This window comes from Protomyctophum parallelum (genome assembly GCF_964188405.1).
Source record: "Protomyctophum parallelum genome assembly, chromosome: 12".
Classification (NCBI taxonomy): Eukaryota; Metazoa; Chordata; class Actinopteri; order Myctophiformes; family Myctophidae; genus Protomyctophum; species Protomyctophum parallelum.
The window spans coordinates 21,827,670-21,844,436 of NC_139712.1; the positions used below are offsets into that span (position 1 = coordinate 21,827,670).

General features: G+C 44.2%; 1 protein-coding gene across 1 annotated transcript in view; it reads right to left on the minus strand.

Annotated features, from left to right (window-relative positions):
- Positions 1-2,195: 2,195 nt before the first annotated feature.
- The window catches only part of plppr5b (phospholipid phosphatase related 5b), a gene marked incomplete at both ends in the record, with an annotated part of 104,538 nt that continues 89,966 nt past the window's right edge, over positions 2,196-16,767 (minus strand). Inside the window, 2 exons of the mRNA XM_083778808.1 lie at positions 2,196-2,225; positions 9,923-10,057. Coding sequence (XP_083634934.1) covers positions 2,196-2,225; positions 9,923-10,057 — 165 coding nt within the window. The remainder of the gene's footprint in view (positions 2,226-9,922; positions 10,058-16,767) is intronic.

Below are 16,767 nucleotides of genomic sequence, written 5' to 3' on the forward strand. Positions count from 1 at the left end.
GCCCTGGAACGAAATATTTTGAGATAGGGGGTCGGCGGCCAATTACATATAATTTGGGGGCTCCTTGACATGAAATAGTTTGAAAACCACCGATATAGAAAACTGTCAGGATTTAGAAGACATTTTGGTCTCGGGTCAAAATGGGTTAAAGTGCTCTAGACAAACATTATCTCTAAAAATACATGGACCCGGCTGCCACATGACGTAATTGCAAGAGCCAGATATGCTCTACCATACAAATGCATGGCAGACTGACACGGCCCCTTATAGTGTAAACCACTGCTATAAAGCGTATAGGCTATTTCTTCACTGGATAGAAGGACAATCCAGAGACAACTTTTCCCCCAGAAGTCGGCTTGCTTGCTGAAGAGCCGTTTGTCATATCTGAGAGTTGTGTTTGTTTATACAGTACGTACCACACACGGTAGCCCAAACAAAGCCATTAACACACCTCTTCTCTTTCGTTCTTGACGTTCTTCTAGATCGTTTTTTTTATGGTGAGCGCCGGTGCTTAATTCTGGGAGGTATAACAGCTCAGGGAATAAGGTTTAGAACTGAGAATATGAAGCCACTCGACTTGTTCCACCAAACAATTATAGAATTTTCTGTCTTTTTCTTGAGCTGTAATCGACGCACAGGGAGGGGAGGGGCAGCAGAGGTGGGTAGAATAGTTCACTTGAGTAACTTTTTGAATTCATTGTAGTTGTAAGAGTAGTTACTTTTCATTTTCACATATATTGTGATGAAGACAATGTTGCTTTTACTCATAAGGTAATGCAAGACAGTCAATTATTCACTAAGAGAGATAATAATAATAATACTACATAATAATGTGCTGCCTTCTTTGTCTGCAAGTAAAGCATTATTGTGTATTGCTTAATTAAAAGTTGTATGGTAGGCCATAGTTGAAGTTGCACATAATTAGTTGAGCACTTTATTTCAATTACAACCGATTAATAACGTGACCTGTTACGGTGTCTATTTAAGTGGGTGAGGTATACACATGTTTCGAGCTTGACCCGATGAAGAGTCTCGGGGGTCTGTGTGTGGGTGTATTCTTTTTCCTTTCCTTAATTACATTCTGACTACTTTGAATTGTACTCGTGCCACTAAGTAATTAGCTTTTATCTGACTATGTTTTTCTTGGCTGCTCTATCCACCTCTGGAGAGGACGGGAAATGCAAACACGGTACACCGCAGCGACATGACAAAGCTAGTGGGGGATTGTTTTTTTTTTATCGGTAATGCGCTCCGTAGCCGGTAGGGAGGGTGTTGTTTTTTTATCGGTAATGCACTCCGTAGCTACTAGGGAGGGTTGTTAGCGGTAATGCGCTCGGTAGCCGGTAGGGGGGGTTGTTGTTGACGTTAGTGGAAATGTGCTCCATAGACGGTAGGGGGGCGGGGGGGGTTGTTAGCGGTAATGCACTCCGTAGCCGGTAGGGAGGGTTGTAGTTTTTTTAGCGGTAATGCGCTCCGTAGCCGGTAGGGAGGGTGTTGTTTTTTAGCGGTAATGCACTCCGTAGCTACTAGGGAGGGTTGTTAGCGGTAACGCGCTCGGTAGCCGGTAGGGGGGGTTGTTGTTGATGTTAGCGAAAATGTGGTGTGGGGGGGGGTTGTTGTTAGCGGTAATGCGCTCCGTAGCCGGAAGGGAGGGTTGTTGTTAGCGGTAATGCGCTGCGTAGCCGGTAGGGGGGGTTGTTGTTAGCGGTAATGCGCTGCGTAGCCGGTAGGGGGGGTTGTTGTTAGCGGTAATGCGCTCCGTAGCCAGTAGGGGGGGTTGCTGTTGTTGTTAGCGGTAATGCGCTCCGTAGCCGGTAGGGGGGGGTTGTTGTTGTTGTTAGCGGTAATGCTCTCCGTAGCCGGTAGGGGGGGTTGTTGTTGTTGTTAGCGGTAATGCTCTCCGTAGCCGGTAGGGGGGGTTGTTGTTGTTGTTAGCGGTAATGCTCTCCGTAGCCGGTAGGGGGGGTTGTTGTTGTTGTTAGCGGTAATGCTCTCCGTAGCCGGTAGGGGGGGTTGTTGTTGTTGTTAGCGGTAATGCTCTCCGTAGCCGGTAGGGGGGGTTGTTGTTGTTGTTAGCGGTAATGCTCTCCGTAGCCGGTAGGGGGGGTTGTTGTTGTTGTTAGCGGTAATGCTCTCCGTAGCCGGTAGGGATGAGAGTGGACGTCCAGTGGGTCTGCCACACGGCCGACTCCAAGTCATGTGACCTCAGCGAAGGCGATGTGGTTCTGTAAGGACAAACACACACACAGAGAGAGAGAGAGAGAGAGAGTAAGACAGAGAGAGTGACACACACAGATAGACAGATAGACTGACATGGCAGAAGTCAAGCTGCCATTCATGAGAGCGATGTATCTACGCCGGCCTCATGGTCCCCAAGGGCCGCGGTGTTATAGAGGCTTTAATGCAATCAGATAGGACTTTTCTGTTTGGATGGGCTGTCAACGCCAGAAAGTAGGTTTTTTTGCCACTCAGTACCCGCGTAAGTTACGGGTATGATGATGAAGATGTCACGCGCATAGCCTCTATTGCAAGTGGGCCCCCAAGAAAACTTTATTATAGTATCATTAAAATGGTTATTAAACAGAAACAGGGTTTTAGTCTCAGGAACCTTTATATGGTAAGTTTCCTGTAGCGTTGCTGTACGATCAAGCGGCCATGCAACCACTGCTGCCCAGGTGCATCTACCCATCATGACATGGAAAGGCAACGCGTCAGCTTACAGTTACAATCTGTTAGGCGTCGCTCACATACTGTATGAAGATCAGGGTGCTCTCTCGCTGTCCTTGGGGGAGAGAGGGGAGGGCAGAGCAGCTCGCAATTCATTTCCAATGGGAGTGACGTGGTTTTGGCAAGACAAGCTTGCTCCATGGCTATCTTCTGCCAATCCCCCCCCCCACCCTCACCACGTGACTCCAATTGAAAATGCATTGCGAGCCGTGCAACACACAGAAGACACAGGAGACAGCGAGAAGACAGCTGTCTTTTATATGTGACTGAGGCCTTAGCAGAAAATCACTGCACTGCCTGAAAAGACAATAATAATAATAATAATAATAATAATAACATGCCTGACTCACTGGAGTCTGTTGTGGAGAGATGCACACAAAATAAGATGCAGGCCATAATGGACAATGTGAGTCATCCTCTCCACAAAATCCTGGCAGACCAGAAAAGTGGTCACAAGAACCCGTTTCGTTCTGTGACATGTAAGAACAAACCATTCGAGAGCACTTTTGTACCAACAGCTATCAGGCCCTTTACCTCCACAGCCAGCCGCTAGGCTTATGAACTGGACTATTGGACTATTGGCTTTCTAGCTTTAGTTTTTAGTTATTTATGCGGGTCTATGTGCAATATCTAGTGACACCTTTTAAATTATTTTTAATGGTTGTTCATATTATAGTTGTCTTTCTTTTTTAACCCGTCCCTCAGTGCCCAAGACGTCTCCAGACGTCTTTATAATTACACCCTAGGCCTATGATGTCTGGGGATGTCTTAGGGCCGATTCATACTCCTATTTTAGAGCCGAATAAAAGTCGGTTCGGCTCTCTTTCTGACGAGCTGTGGTGGCGAAAATGCATATAAACACTATGGTATTGATTAATTTAATGTAGCCTACTAGTAGATGATACTTAACACTCTAATTACCACCTGTTCTTCACTGACAAACTCATTAGTGACTGCCGACTCATGTAAACCTATTTCAAACTGTGTGAGTTAACTATAGAATAGAGTCCATTTAAGGAATGACCATCTCTTGTTACTCCTGAAACTCTGTACACTGCTGAAAGTATAAAAGATGTGTGTGACATGTGTGGAGGAGAGTGCTGAGGGAAGCTCTGGAGGGAGACACTAGTCTCTCTCCGGTGTGATGACGTATACAATAAAATAATGGAGTTTGAATCCTGATGGTTGAGTCCTGCTTCTTCCTGATGTTGTTTACTTACTAATAGTAATATCGAAAGCTGCGATATATGCGATATATATCTGAATATTCCTGGGCAAACAAAGTGTTTAAGGGGTTAGTTAGTTGTGTCCAACTGAATTATATACAACACACAAAACCCTAAATGATTCAATTAACCTAACCTACATGAGCGAGATTAGGTCCATAGAAGTTCTATTTTGACATATTTCCGGTTAATTGGCCCAGCCCGAGGGTCTGCGGATCGATGCAAGCATTGATTTTCTAATCCATTTAATCTGCATGGCTGCGAGTGTGTAATGCCTGATTTGTACTTGGTTAACAGGGTTTTGGTAAAGCGAGCAAAAAGTATGGATCAGCGGCGGCGGCTAAACACATCACCTTTATAATAAGCACATGGCCTGCTCTACACCACCGCTTCCCACCAGTGGGTCGGGACCCGTTTGTGGGTCACGGACACATTATTATGGGTCCCGTTATTTGTTTTTGTTTCCTACTTTTTTTATTTTATATAATTATTTTATATAATTTCCAAAATACATTCCCCCAAAAAATGCCAAATATCATGAATGAATAAAAATAAAAATCTGGGGGAAAAAATGACCCTTAAGGGTCTGTAACTCAGAGAGTGTGCAAATGGAACCAAATGGACCCATTTTCACCTTAAAGAGTGAAATTAACAACATACATTGGGGTCCCAGAGATAGCAATGGGGGACCATAGCCTAATTCAGATCAAGCTGAGGGTCCTTGCAATTAAAATGGTTTAATATCACTGCTAGAACCGTGAAAGAATATTCTCTTACGGGTGTAATAATGGTGGTCCTTGACTTGAAAAAAGTTTGAGAGCCACTGCAGTACACAGTATACATATAGGCCTACACAGTGGTAGTTGCAGTATAGGCCTACACAGTGGTAGTTTCAGTGCAGTAGGCCTACACAGTGGTAGTTATAGTATACAGTAGGCCTACACAGTGGTAGTTATAGTATACAGTAGGCCTACACAGTGGTAGTTTCAGTATACAGTAGGCCTACACAGAGTGCAGTAGGCCTACACAGTGGTAGTTTCAGTGCAGTAGGCTATACACACAGTGGTTCAGTACACAGTAGGCTACAGTGGTGGTTGCAGTGCAGCACAGTGTGTTGGGTGGGAAGCTGCAAGCAGCCATGCAGGGGGTTGTGTTTCGTAGCGGCGGGTGGAAGGGCGGGTTCTAGGGCCCTGCTGGTTCCCAAACACTGCATGGGACTCGGGACCTATTTGTGGGGCATCGCGGACACATTGTTATGGGTCCCCTTATTTGTTCTGAATTTGGTTTATTATCTAAAAAAAAGGAAACTTTTCATGAATGAAACAAAAATTCTATACTATATATTTTTTCCTGTAACTCTATGAAGAAAAATAAATCTTAAGAAATTCCATGAATCAGAAGAAAATACCGATCTAGTGAAAATAGCATATCTACAACCTCACTGCTCAGACTCTTGAACAGTTTAAACAATTAGACTGCTGAACAAGAACTAGGCCTGGTGACACCGCACAGACTGAACTGAATTGGTCTCCTTTTAGTAGAGACTACTTTATATAATATACACATAGGCTACATCAATATTATTTAATTATTTTTATATGCATACTAGGGCTGACCTCGATTAGTCGAATAGTCGACTAATCGATCGGAACGGGTCTCAGTCGACTGACCACCTCATAGTCGACTAAAAAAATATTTTATTTTGCCCCAAAAAATTGTATATAAAAATACAATATTTACAAAAATATTGTATTATTCCACTAGGTCTGTGGGGGACATAAACACATTTGAACATTCTGACTGTTCAAATCTCCAATGTGCATCTGGAGTGTGTCTGCCTGTGTGGCAATGTGCCACTGCCTGTGACTTGTATCGCACAGTGTGCTGGCCTGATAGACTCCAGAATCTCAATCTCACCTGCTGTGCTCAATCTGGCTAATGACAAGCCTCTCAGTTGTTAAAAAGAAAGATTTGAACAGTCAGAATGTTCAAATGTGTTTATGTCCCCCACAGACCTAGTGGAATAATACAATATTTTTGTATATTTTTGTAAATATTGTATTTTTATATACAATTTTTTTGGGGCAAAAAAAAAAAAAGAAAAAAAAAAAGGGGGGGGGGTTTTTGCTTAGTCGACTATTAGTCGACTAACAGCTAATTTATTCATCTATCAGTCGACTATACAAATCCTTAGTCGGGGACAGCCCTAATGCATACATATTGTACCATGTAGATTAGTCATGTACTATGCACTCTTTCTGTCATTTAACTCCAATGATGAGCCTGCAGCACAAACAAGAATTTCACCCATGTTACTTGTGAATGTGATGTGACAATAAAGTTTGATTCTGATTCTGACAACACGGCACTTTCGTGCCACGTTGTGAGGTTGTAGATCGACGATTTTCACTAGTTTGGGGGGGGGGGGGTATCTTATTTCTGTTTTGGGTCGCGGGGCTAAAAAGGTTTGGGAACCTCTGGGTTATAGGGTAGCGTTGTATGGGGTTGCTAAAGCAGGGGGGCTGCCACGGCAGTACCTTGGTAATCGACTTCTGCAGCCATATAGCTCTTGTCAGGCGCCCATATCTGAAACCAAACCAGAGCCGGTCACATTATAGAGGCTGATGAATGAAATCGTCACTGTTACAATTCCACCCCAAAACTGTCTACGGCCGGTGCTGACCCACAATGCCTCGTCTCACGATAAATGTCTGATCGTCCACGATCCCAGAATAAGCAATTTCCTTGGCTCGTTTTTCCGGGGATCAAATGCTGCAGCGAGTAATTGGTTTATGACCGTATCATCTTCATGCTGTGCGTCAGCCATGTGTGCATGTGAGAAATACGCGGAAATGGAGTCACTGCTTGAGTCACTGACAGCTCAAAAGGTGAAATTATTATTATTTAAAGGACCAAGCAGTCCTGAAAGGTCCTTTATTGTTATTGTTAATTTTTTTCTTCTTCCGCCAAAAATAGCAGTTCTGGCGGAACCGTGCAGTCGGTTTTCGCGAAATTTGGAAATATGGTTTGGCATGGCCATCCCATGCCAAACGGTGAGGATGCAAAGCCCACAACCAATGGCCAAAAGGGCCAATGGTTCAGACTCTCATTTCATTGGTTTTCACTCACTCTCCTCGTCTGAATCTGGTAAATTTTCTGGTTTATACTCAGTCAATTAATTTATCTTTATACCCACCATTATCATTAGTTATCCTTGGGCAACTTGCTACAAAAACACTGAATGATTTTGCTGTTAACAATGGAAGAACTGATTGTGTCCAGTCAGCTCGGTAGGTAGAGCTCTTGCCTTTGCAACACAAGGTCATGGGTTCAAATCCGGGCACCGCCAACTCAGTGTATGAGTCTTCAAGAACCCTGACCCGCACTATGAAAAACCGACCCTGTCACAATTCCATGGTCTTCTTTTTCTCAAGTTTAGTCTTCCAACCATGTATCTATGGCTTATTCTTATTGATTATTGCCTTCCTGCTTGGTCCTGCCTTATCGCTGCTTGCAGCGATTATTTTCTAGTATTATTATTGTTATTATTATTTTAGCCGGCTAAAAGGCTGTGTCGCTCTCAGAGTTAAATTAACATTGATGAGCGTAGATTTGGGATCCCAATCTACGCTCATCAATGCTAATCTAACTCCCAGAGATTAGGGGGTATTAGGGGTAATTAGGGGGGCCTAAAGCATGTCAATTTGTGTTCCTTGAAATTAAAATGGTTGAGAGAATGCATGTCAATTTGTGTTCCTTGAAATTAAAATGGTTGAGAGAATGCATGTCAATTTGTGTTCCTTGAAATTAAAATGGTTGAGATTGAGAATCACTGCTACAGTATAGCCATTACAAATGTTACTTTAAATAGGGGTCCATTGGATAGACTGTGTAAATTCGATAGGGTCTCTCACATGGGGAAAAAAAGGATTGAAAACCACTCTTCTAAACAATGTTCAGAAAACAATAACAGAGATAAATGCTCACTGCAAACACACAACACAGCAAACGTTGGAACGGCAACAGCCCACACATTGGAGACGGAAGAGCAGAAGAGTTAAAGTGGAATTTAAACTGGAGTCTGCAGCATCATACTACTACAAAAAAGTTGCTTTAGTGAAGCTCTGCCTTGCTGACATTCTGTTCTGCATTCCTTGTACCTCTGAGATTGTCTTAACTAGCCACTAGCCGAACACCTACTCTAGCCGGATGTGCGGGCGATTTAATTGGCCACAATGGGTCGCTTTCTGACGCACTAACACCTCTCTGAGGGACCGCAAAAACAGCCACCCAGTCGCAAGACACAACAAAACCTCTGTGACAAATTTGACCAAAGAATGTTGAGCCAAACAGAGCGCGAGAAGATACGGACGAAGGTTTCTACCAAGCCTCCAGAACCGTTTCGAGGAAGCAATCTGATTGGTTGAAACAGCCTTCTAGCAGTGCTTCAAACGAGCATGATGTAACACCTAATCAAAACAAATAATTCAGCTGCTCTGTTATCCCAGAGTGCAGCAGACTGGGTGGCTAGGCTCGCGAGTTTCTTGGGACATTTGTGGCCGTAGTGACTACATCTGTCATCAAAACAATCACGATTTTTTTTTTTGCGATTATCTTAGTTTTAAGGGTAACTGTTGTATAATTGCAATATTACACTCGAGGGTTAGGGTTAGGGTAGTCCCTTTGGAGTACACCTTGAGAAGGAAAGGAGGAAGGGAGAGGAGGAAGAGCAGCCTCTCTCGGCTTCTATAAACATTATTTTTTGCCATTGGGGGTTGGAGAGAGAGAGAGAGAGAGAGAGAGAGAGAGAGAGACAGAGAGAGACAGAGAGAGACAGAGAGAGTGAGTGATGGAAGCCAAGAGGGAAGAGAGCCCAGTAAGATGGAGACAGAGAGTGAGACAAAGGCACAGCGAAATACAGAGGTTGATCCTCACGGATCCACAGTTGGACTCTCAGACTTAAACGAAACCCTGTGGATTTCACTGTGGACAGGGAGGGAGAGAGAGAGAGAGGGGGGGGGGGGGGGGGGGGGGGGTCACAGCAAATCGAATCTGGAGCAGTGGTTCTCTAAGTGGGGGTCCAGGGACCCCTGGGGATATTGGAAGGGGGTTCCAAATGGACACTTTTACAGGTCTGTAACTCTGAGAGGGGGCAAAAATATGGAACCAAATGGACCCTATTTTGCACCCTCTCAGAGTTATGGTATGGGCCGGTCTTTGAAATCTCAAAAAAGTTTGAGAACCACTGATCTAGAAGAGGGTTTTTCTTTTGTTCATATAGTGTTCTACTTAGTGGGGAAAAGTCGTCGGAACAGGGGCAGGCCTCGGAGCCACTGTAGGCAGGACAGCAGCCACTCTTTGATGAAACAGAAAGAGCCCTCCTCCTCACTGCTCTCCGTCTCCTGTGCTCCATGAGAGGGGGCTACGTGCTACACCACGGAGCGTCGGAACGAGGAGAACAAAAAGAACACAAGGTTTTTATTAACAAGACAACTGTACACCATGTGAGGGGGCTATACTGTACGTACTACCATGGGACGTCAGAACAAAGCCGACTAATCATGTCTTTATTGACAAGCCACCTGTACACCGGAGGCTACTTGTCCTAGCCTTGACGACCTTACAGGCGTATGCAAAGGCTCAACTTATGTCATTTAGATAGCATTTTATGTAGACATAGCACTAGTATACTCATAGTTTCAATGGGTGCGTACATATATACTCACCATGTCGTTCTCCAGCGGGCTTTCTACGCGGCCCATGCCCGTGTGCGTGTGAGTGCGTGTGTGCATGTGTGTGTGCGCGCATGCTCACCTGTGAGGCGATGTATTTCTCCAGAAGGGCTGGCAATGTGTATACTATACTTCTGTGAGGCGATGCATTTCTCCAGCGGCCTCTATACGTGGCCCATGCCGCCCATGCCACCCTAACCCGTGTGTGTGTGTGTGTGTGTGTGTGTGCTCACTCACCTGTGAGGCGATGTATTTCTCCATAGGGCTGTCGACGCGGCCCATGTCCATGGCGGCGCTGCCCGGCAGCTGCTCCGACGCCGCGTCATCGCCCAGCAGTAGCTTGCCTTTGAAGTTGTGCACGACACACACCACCTAGGGTGGACACGCACGCACGCACACAATGGAGGGGGTGAGACGCCAACGGGGAGAGAGAGAGAGAGAGAGAGAGAGAGAGAGAGAGAGAGAGAGACATATGAGTTCATGTTGTTTCACAAATCACACATTGGGACTTAATTTTCTTGAGAACAGATATATTTTAATTTAATTGGCTTGTTTATTGCCTTAGGATATGGGATAGACAATATATACATTTAACCAATTGAACCCCAGCACCCAACCCAGTAACCCCCCCCCCCCCTCCCCGACAAGCACTTGGAATTGCTGGAGTTGAGGCAATACATTTAGTTGGACTTGGTTCCACTGTTCTCCTGAAGTAACTGATCTACAACAACTCACGCCCTGAGGCGTCGTGAGCTTGTAGATCAGCCATTTTCACAGGCAGTGTTGCGTTCACACGAGGCACATGCAACAAAGATGCAAAGTTCACAGCATATTCTGCACGCGGTCGTTGACGTCATCGATATTGTGCGTCCGTAGTGACGTGTGTCGGAGGCACGGCGGCCGGCGATTAATCCAACAAAAGAACGTCGGAAATGGAACAGAAACAACAGCCGGGAGGTTGTGACAGAGAAACAGCGCATCTTGCACCTGTCAGTAAATGACACGCTGTGTCATTCTTGTTTACTTATATAAGAATTGTGTTGCATTTTTCAGTCTGCGAGTGCGCGTTGGCTCTTTTCCATCAGTATAGATTGGACCCTGTGAATGTGGTGGACAGGCAATCAGTCGTATGATTATGCTAATATACATACTGTAATCACCATGTTCTGGAATAATCAGAACTGGTTATCCCCCCCCCCCCCCCCCCAACTCTGATTGATATGGCGCAGTTTCAGAATCCTCTCTTGTAGAGAGACAGGACCTCACTGTTTTGTATGCCATGTTGTCTGTCGTTGCTGTTGCAGGGGCCAATACCTCGTATATTTCAACTTTTTAAAGGACCACTCCACCAATTTTCAACCTATCATGAAAAAATGGCAAAAACATATTCTACTCAGCCTGTGTCTCATAGGATGGCTGTGGGCAGTTCAGAAACCGTCAGCGGTTGTGAGCCGTGGACATGCAGCGTTTTGATCAGGGACTCAATCTAGGAAAATAATCCGAGATAAAAAAAGATTTCGTGTGACTGCCGATCACGACGTTCCCGACTTTTTTTTTAATCGCTTAATTCACCAATTTTGATAACTTATAAGAGATACAAGGATACGTCACACGTTCCGGAAAATAACAACTGACGCTGCATGGCTTCCTAGGGCTGATGGGAAATTGAGGCTCCATGCATTTCTAATGTAATTCACTACAGCCAGCGTGCAGATACTCTACTGGATATTTTATAGCCCCCTGGACGTAGGGACCCCCTTAGCCTGGAGCCCTGGGCTGAAGTGGTTAATATATGTTTTGAAATAATAATCAAATAATCAAATAGTGGAGTAAAAGTACAATATTTGGATCTGCGATGCAGTGAAATAGAAGGAAAAGTATTGGAAATTGGAAATACTCAAGTGAAGTACAAATACCTCAACATTGTACTCAAGTACAGTACTTAAGTACATTTGCTTCTTTGCGTTCCGCCACACAACAGCACTGGGCTCAGGGCTGTTACAAATTCAGATGCCTGCATGTGTGTGTGTCTATCGACCTTCCCAGCCTATTAGTTCCCCGTGACTTTCCTGCTTTTTTCCACGTGCAAACCTGGCTTACAGTCAATAGTGGTTCTAACAGCGACCTAGTCATGAGTGGCTGCCTCCTATTGGCTGCCTCCTAAACCAATGGGAGTCTGAACCCATACTCTGAAACGCCCCAACGCAGAGCGAGTGGCAACGGCAGCTGGGACCAGATTTGATTGATTTGCCATCGTGCAACCTCCAGCTTTTCAGGAGAGGAGAAAAACTTATTTTTTTATCGAAAATGAATTAATAGCACAGGCAGACTCTTCACATACTAGTCTAGAGCATGTCTAAAATAAATGTCAGAGCTGAAATCGACATATAACTGAAATAAATACTTTAACATTACACCTATAGCTACATGTTTGAGTCCACTCCACAGAAGTGAACCTTTCAAGCCTGTTTTATAAACTCGCTGTTTCTCTGCAAGACATTACACTATAAGCCATATCTCCAAAACTGGTGGGTCAAACTGAACAACCAATAAATGTCAATTTGAAGCTATGATTCCCTGCTTTCATGAGACATGAACAAATAAAAATGTGGTTATCTGCTAACTCGAGCTACAGGAAAGCCATAACAAAACACAGCGATTGAACCAACAAAAGAACGTCGGAAATGGAACAGAAACAACAGCCGGGAGGTTGTGACAGAGAAACAGCGCATCTTGCACCTGGCAGTAAATGACACGCTGTGTCATTCTTGTTTACTTATATAAGAATTGTGTCACCATGTTCTGGAATAATCAGAACTGGTTATCCCCCCCCCCCCCCCCAAACTCTGATTGATATGGCGCAGTTTCAGAATCCTCTCTTGTAGAGAGACAGGACCTCACTGTTTTGTATGCCATGTTGTCTGTCGTTGCTGTTGCAGGGGCCAATACCTCGTATATTTCAACTTTTTAAAGGACCACTCCACCAATTTTCAACCTATCTTCATATAATAGGTCCTCAATAGTAATCATGAAAAAATGGCAAAAAAATATTCTACTCAGCCTGTGTCTCATAGGATGGCTGTGGGCAGTTCAGAAACCGTCAGCGGTTGTGAGCCGTGAACATGCAGCGTTTTGATCCAAATATTTCGTTTGACTGCCGATCACGACGTTCCCGACTTTTTTTTTTATCGCTTAATTCACCAATTTTGATAACTTATAAGAGATACAAGGATACGTCACACGTTCCGGAAAATAACAACTGGCGCTGCATGGCTTCCTAGGGCTGATGGGAAATTGAGGCTCCATGCATTTCTAATGTAATTCACTACAGAGAGTATGCACATGCATGATTTTCCCATCAGGACACGCCCCCCTAATCTAGACTAGAGTCTAGAGTGGCAAAACATTGAGCAGCATGTTGGAGTTTGGAAGCGCTCGTTGGAAATCACTCAACCGTCCTGCGTACCACCTGTTTCTAAATGTCACAATGCAGGAGGCTAAATGTTGTGTTATTGAAAACAAGCACTTCCAAACTCTGACACTTAGAAAAATAATCAAATGCAGGGCATTCTTGACAGAAAGGAGCCTATAACGTTTCTATGGTGGATTTTTATGAGGCAAAAACTTTGCAGATAGATAGAGGATAAATCAAGCTTTTCGTACAGCTGCAATGTTGTTGAGTTTAACATTGTTTAATGCAATCAGACTTTTCTGTTTGGATGAATGGGCTGTCAAGGCCAGAAAAGTAGTTTTTTGCCACTCAGTGGGCGTTCCCGCATAAAATACCGAATGGTGGCGTGAGCTATACGGGTCGCTCTGTGTTCCATTATCTACTACTCAGCAGTGTGTTAACATGGCTATGAACGGAGGGCACCTTTTCACTGACGGACCATAGCCTAGCCGAGCGTTGCCCAACAACGGAGAACTATTCCACACAGTTTCCAGCCAACAGCGATGATTTCTGGATATTTTCTCCAGGAAAAGAAAGGCACGTTATTTGTCCCAGTGTGGAACCCATCGTCTGTGTCATCTGTGCTTTTATACCCCCTCCTCTCCTTTTATATATAACCCCACCGGGGGACATGCTTTTTTATCCCTGCTTCTGGGCGTCACACAGAGTTTAATTCAGGCCTTTCCTCTTGGGACATATATTGGCATCGCTCATGTACCGCAAGTACAGGGATACTCGCACACATGCAATGAACAGACACATGCGCCCCCCCCCCCCCCCACACACACACACACACACACACACACACACACACACTACTATACTCCTCCACCTCGCTGACTTGGAGAGAAAATAATGTCCCTACAGCCTGATCCTGGGGAAATCCCTGCAAAGCCAACAGAGTGTGCACGCGTGTGTGTGTGTGTGTGTGTGTGTGGATAAGGATTCTGCCACTCTGTCCATCTCGCTGAGAGTGGATAAGGTTGGAGAGGATAAGTCACGGAGGGAAGACTGGCTTGGCTCAACCGGACGGAAATGTAGCCGTCAGCAGAAGATCACACACACACACACACACACACACACACACACACACACACACACACACACTCTATCACTCTCTCTTTCTTTCATAAGAAGTGACAGCAGTGCGAGTTCACGGGACGTCTCTATATCCAGCCATACAGTGCCGGTACTGTAATGTTTTATCCGCCAGTCAGTGTCTCACTATATTCCTATAGCTCTCTATGCGCTGTGCCTGTAGAGAGGCTTGTACTGAAAGCAGAACATCCCTTTTGGTCGAGGTTTGGGTTGCGTAATTCATTGGCTCTCAAACTTCTTCATATCAAGGACCCTTGCAGCAGGGCCGCCGCGGCTGGTCCACCCCCTTCGGATGTTAGCGACCGATAATAATCACCAGTGGGTACGTTATAGAGCGTCGCTGTCCCGCCCCCTACCAGGGCCCAGGAAATGATTCCCCGTTCATTTTCCTCATAGACATTTCAAAAAGTATTTATTTAAAGACCTTTTAAGCCAACTCGAGTTGTGAGAAATATTAGAAAGAAGAAGAAAAAACACCTTTTGTTGTTTTTCTTCTCACGAGGCAATTCGAGGCAATTCAAAGTGCTTCACAGAAGACAAAACAAATACAGAGTTCAACAGTGCACTTTACAAATGAATACAGATTATAATAGATACAATTAAAATAAGATAAAGGAGCATATAAATGAGAACAAATACTCCCACCTTTAATACAAAAAAAAACACAGTTCATTTAAAACCCATGCAAGACCTAGCTGTTATTAGACATCATTAGCATAGGGAATGTTAAATTTATTGGACTTAAAAACAGCTATGTTTGGGGATTTCCTGATGTAACCTGGAATATTATTCCAGGTTTGTGGTGCATAATGGTGAAATGCTGCGGGTGAACTAGTAGGCCAGCCCCAGATGACGAAAGGGTTCTAGGAGGTTCATATGGCTTCAGCATTTCTGAAATGTAGCTGGGCCCAGAGCCACAAACCGATTCATAGTAATTCATTCAAGTAACAACATTTTAAAATCAATTCTCTGGGAGACTGGTAGCCAATGTAAGCATTTTAGGACTGGTGTAATATGGTCATATTTCCTAGTTTTCGTCAGGACTCAATTGCAAGAGATTTCATCAATGATGGTATCTGTATAAAAGGCAATATTCTGAAAATATGATGTATTCATTCCAAAATCTTTTCTCTTCTTTCTCATTTTTTGTGTCACAAACTGGCCAATAAGTACATTGATCTTGCCTCCTCCAAACAGTAAAACACTGACTGCAACTTTACTACTCTACTAGTTGTAGTGGACGACCAGGGGCCGTTCACTGAGGGTGACAAAGAGTTCATCTGAAAGTGGACCACATGTTTTTCCATTTAAACATAGAATGACTAACTTTGCAATTCCCATGAGAACGGATACCCTAAATGAGGCCTTGGAGTACACACAGATAATGCCGACCGCGTGCACATTTGCGTGCCACCACTAGGGCTGTCCCCGACTAAGGATTTGTATAGTCGACTGATAGATGAATACATTTGCTGTTAGTCGACTAATAGACTTTTTTTTTTGCCCCAAAAAATTGTATATAAAAATATTTGAACAACTGAGAGGCTTGTCATTAGCCAGATTGAGCACAGCAGGTGAGATTGAGATTCTGGAGTCTGGAGTCTATCAGGCCAACACACTGTGCGATTCAAGTCACAGGCAGTGGCACATTGCCACACAGGCAGACACACTCCACATGCACATTGGAGATTTGAACAGTCAGAATGTTCAAATGTGTTTATGTCCCCCACAGACCTAGTGGAATAATACAATATTTTTGTATATTTTTGTAAATATTGTATTTTTATATACAATTTTTGGGGCTTTTTATTTTTTATTTTTTCGACTAAGAGGTGGTCAGTCGACTGAGACCCGTTCCGATCGATTAGTCGACTATTCGACTAATCGAGGTCAGCCCTAGCCACCACATACAAGCCGGAGCAATGATAAAAGGTAAACAGACGGACGGTGCGTTGATATAACGGTTGTCTGCGCTTATACGCGTAGCTGGCATAAATAGGTCCCATTAGCCTAGCTACGTTTATAAATGTAGATGGCACTTAAATAATTAAGAATTTATCAACAGTGGTTGTTGTGAATAATAGATGTTTTGGATTGAATGAGCGTCTCTCGCTCACTGGCTCACTGCATTTGATCGTGTACACAGGGCTTAAAGTTCTCAGTCCTGGGGACGGATTTCAGTCCTGAGGATTTCATAGGGGTCATTTAATGAGATGAGTGCAGACTTTTTTTTTGGCTTTAAGCCCTGTGTACATTGTTGCAAGGTCAATATTTCGTACATGCTACACCAGAAATCTCTCATCCAAAAAGAGCCGTTCTACTGCGAGATTGCGTGTAGATTGTAGATTGGCAATTTCTCTGCTACTGATGTTTCCCCGAGAATGCGGATGCTGGGGTTAAATTGTTTGAGGTTGAAAGCATCCTCTCCGCTCAGCGCTTGGTTGGCCTTGACTGTGTGTGTACTGTATGTGTTTGATGGTTTTGTCTGGTCTAAAAAAATAAACCAACCAAATTATGCATTTGCGTGGCGTTT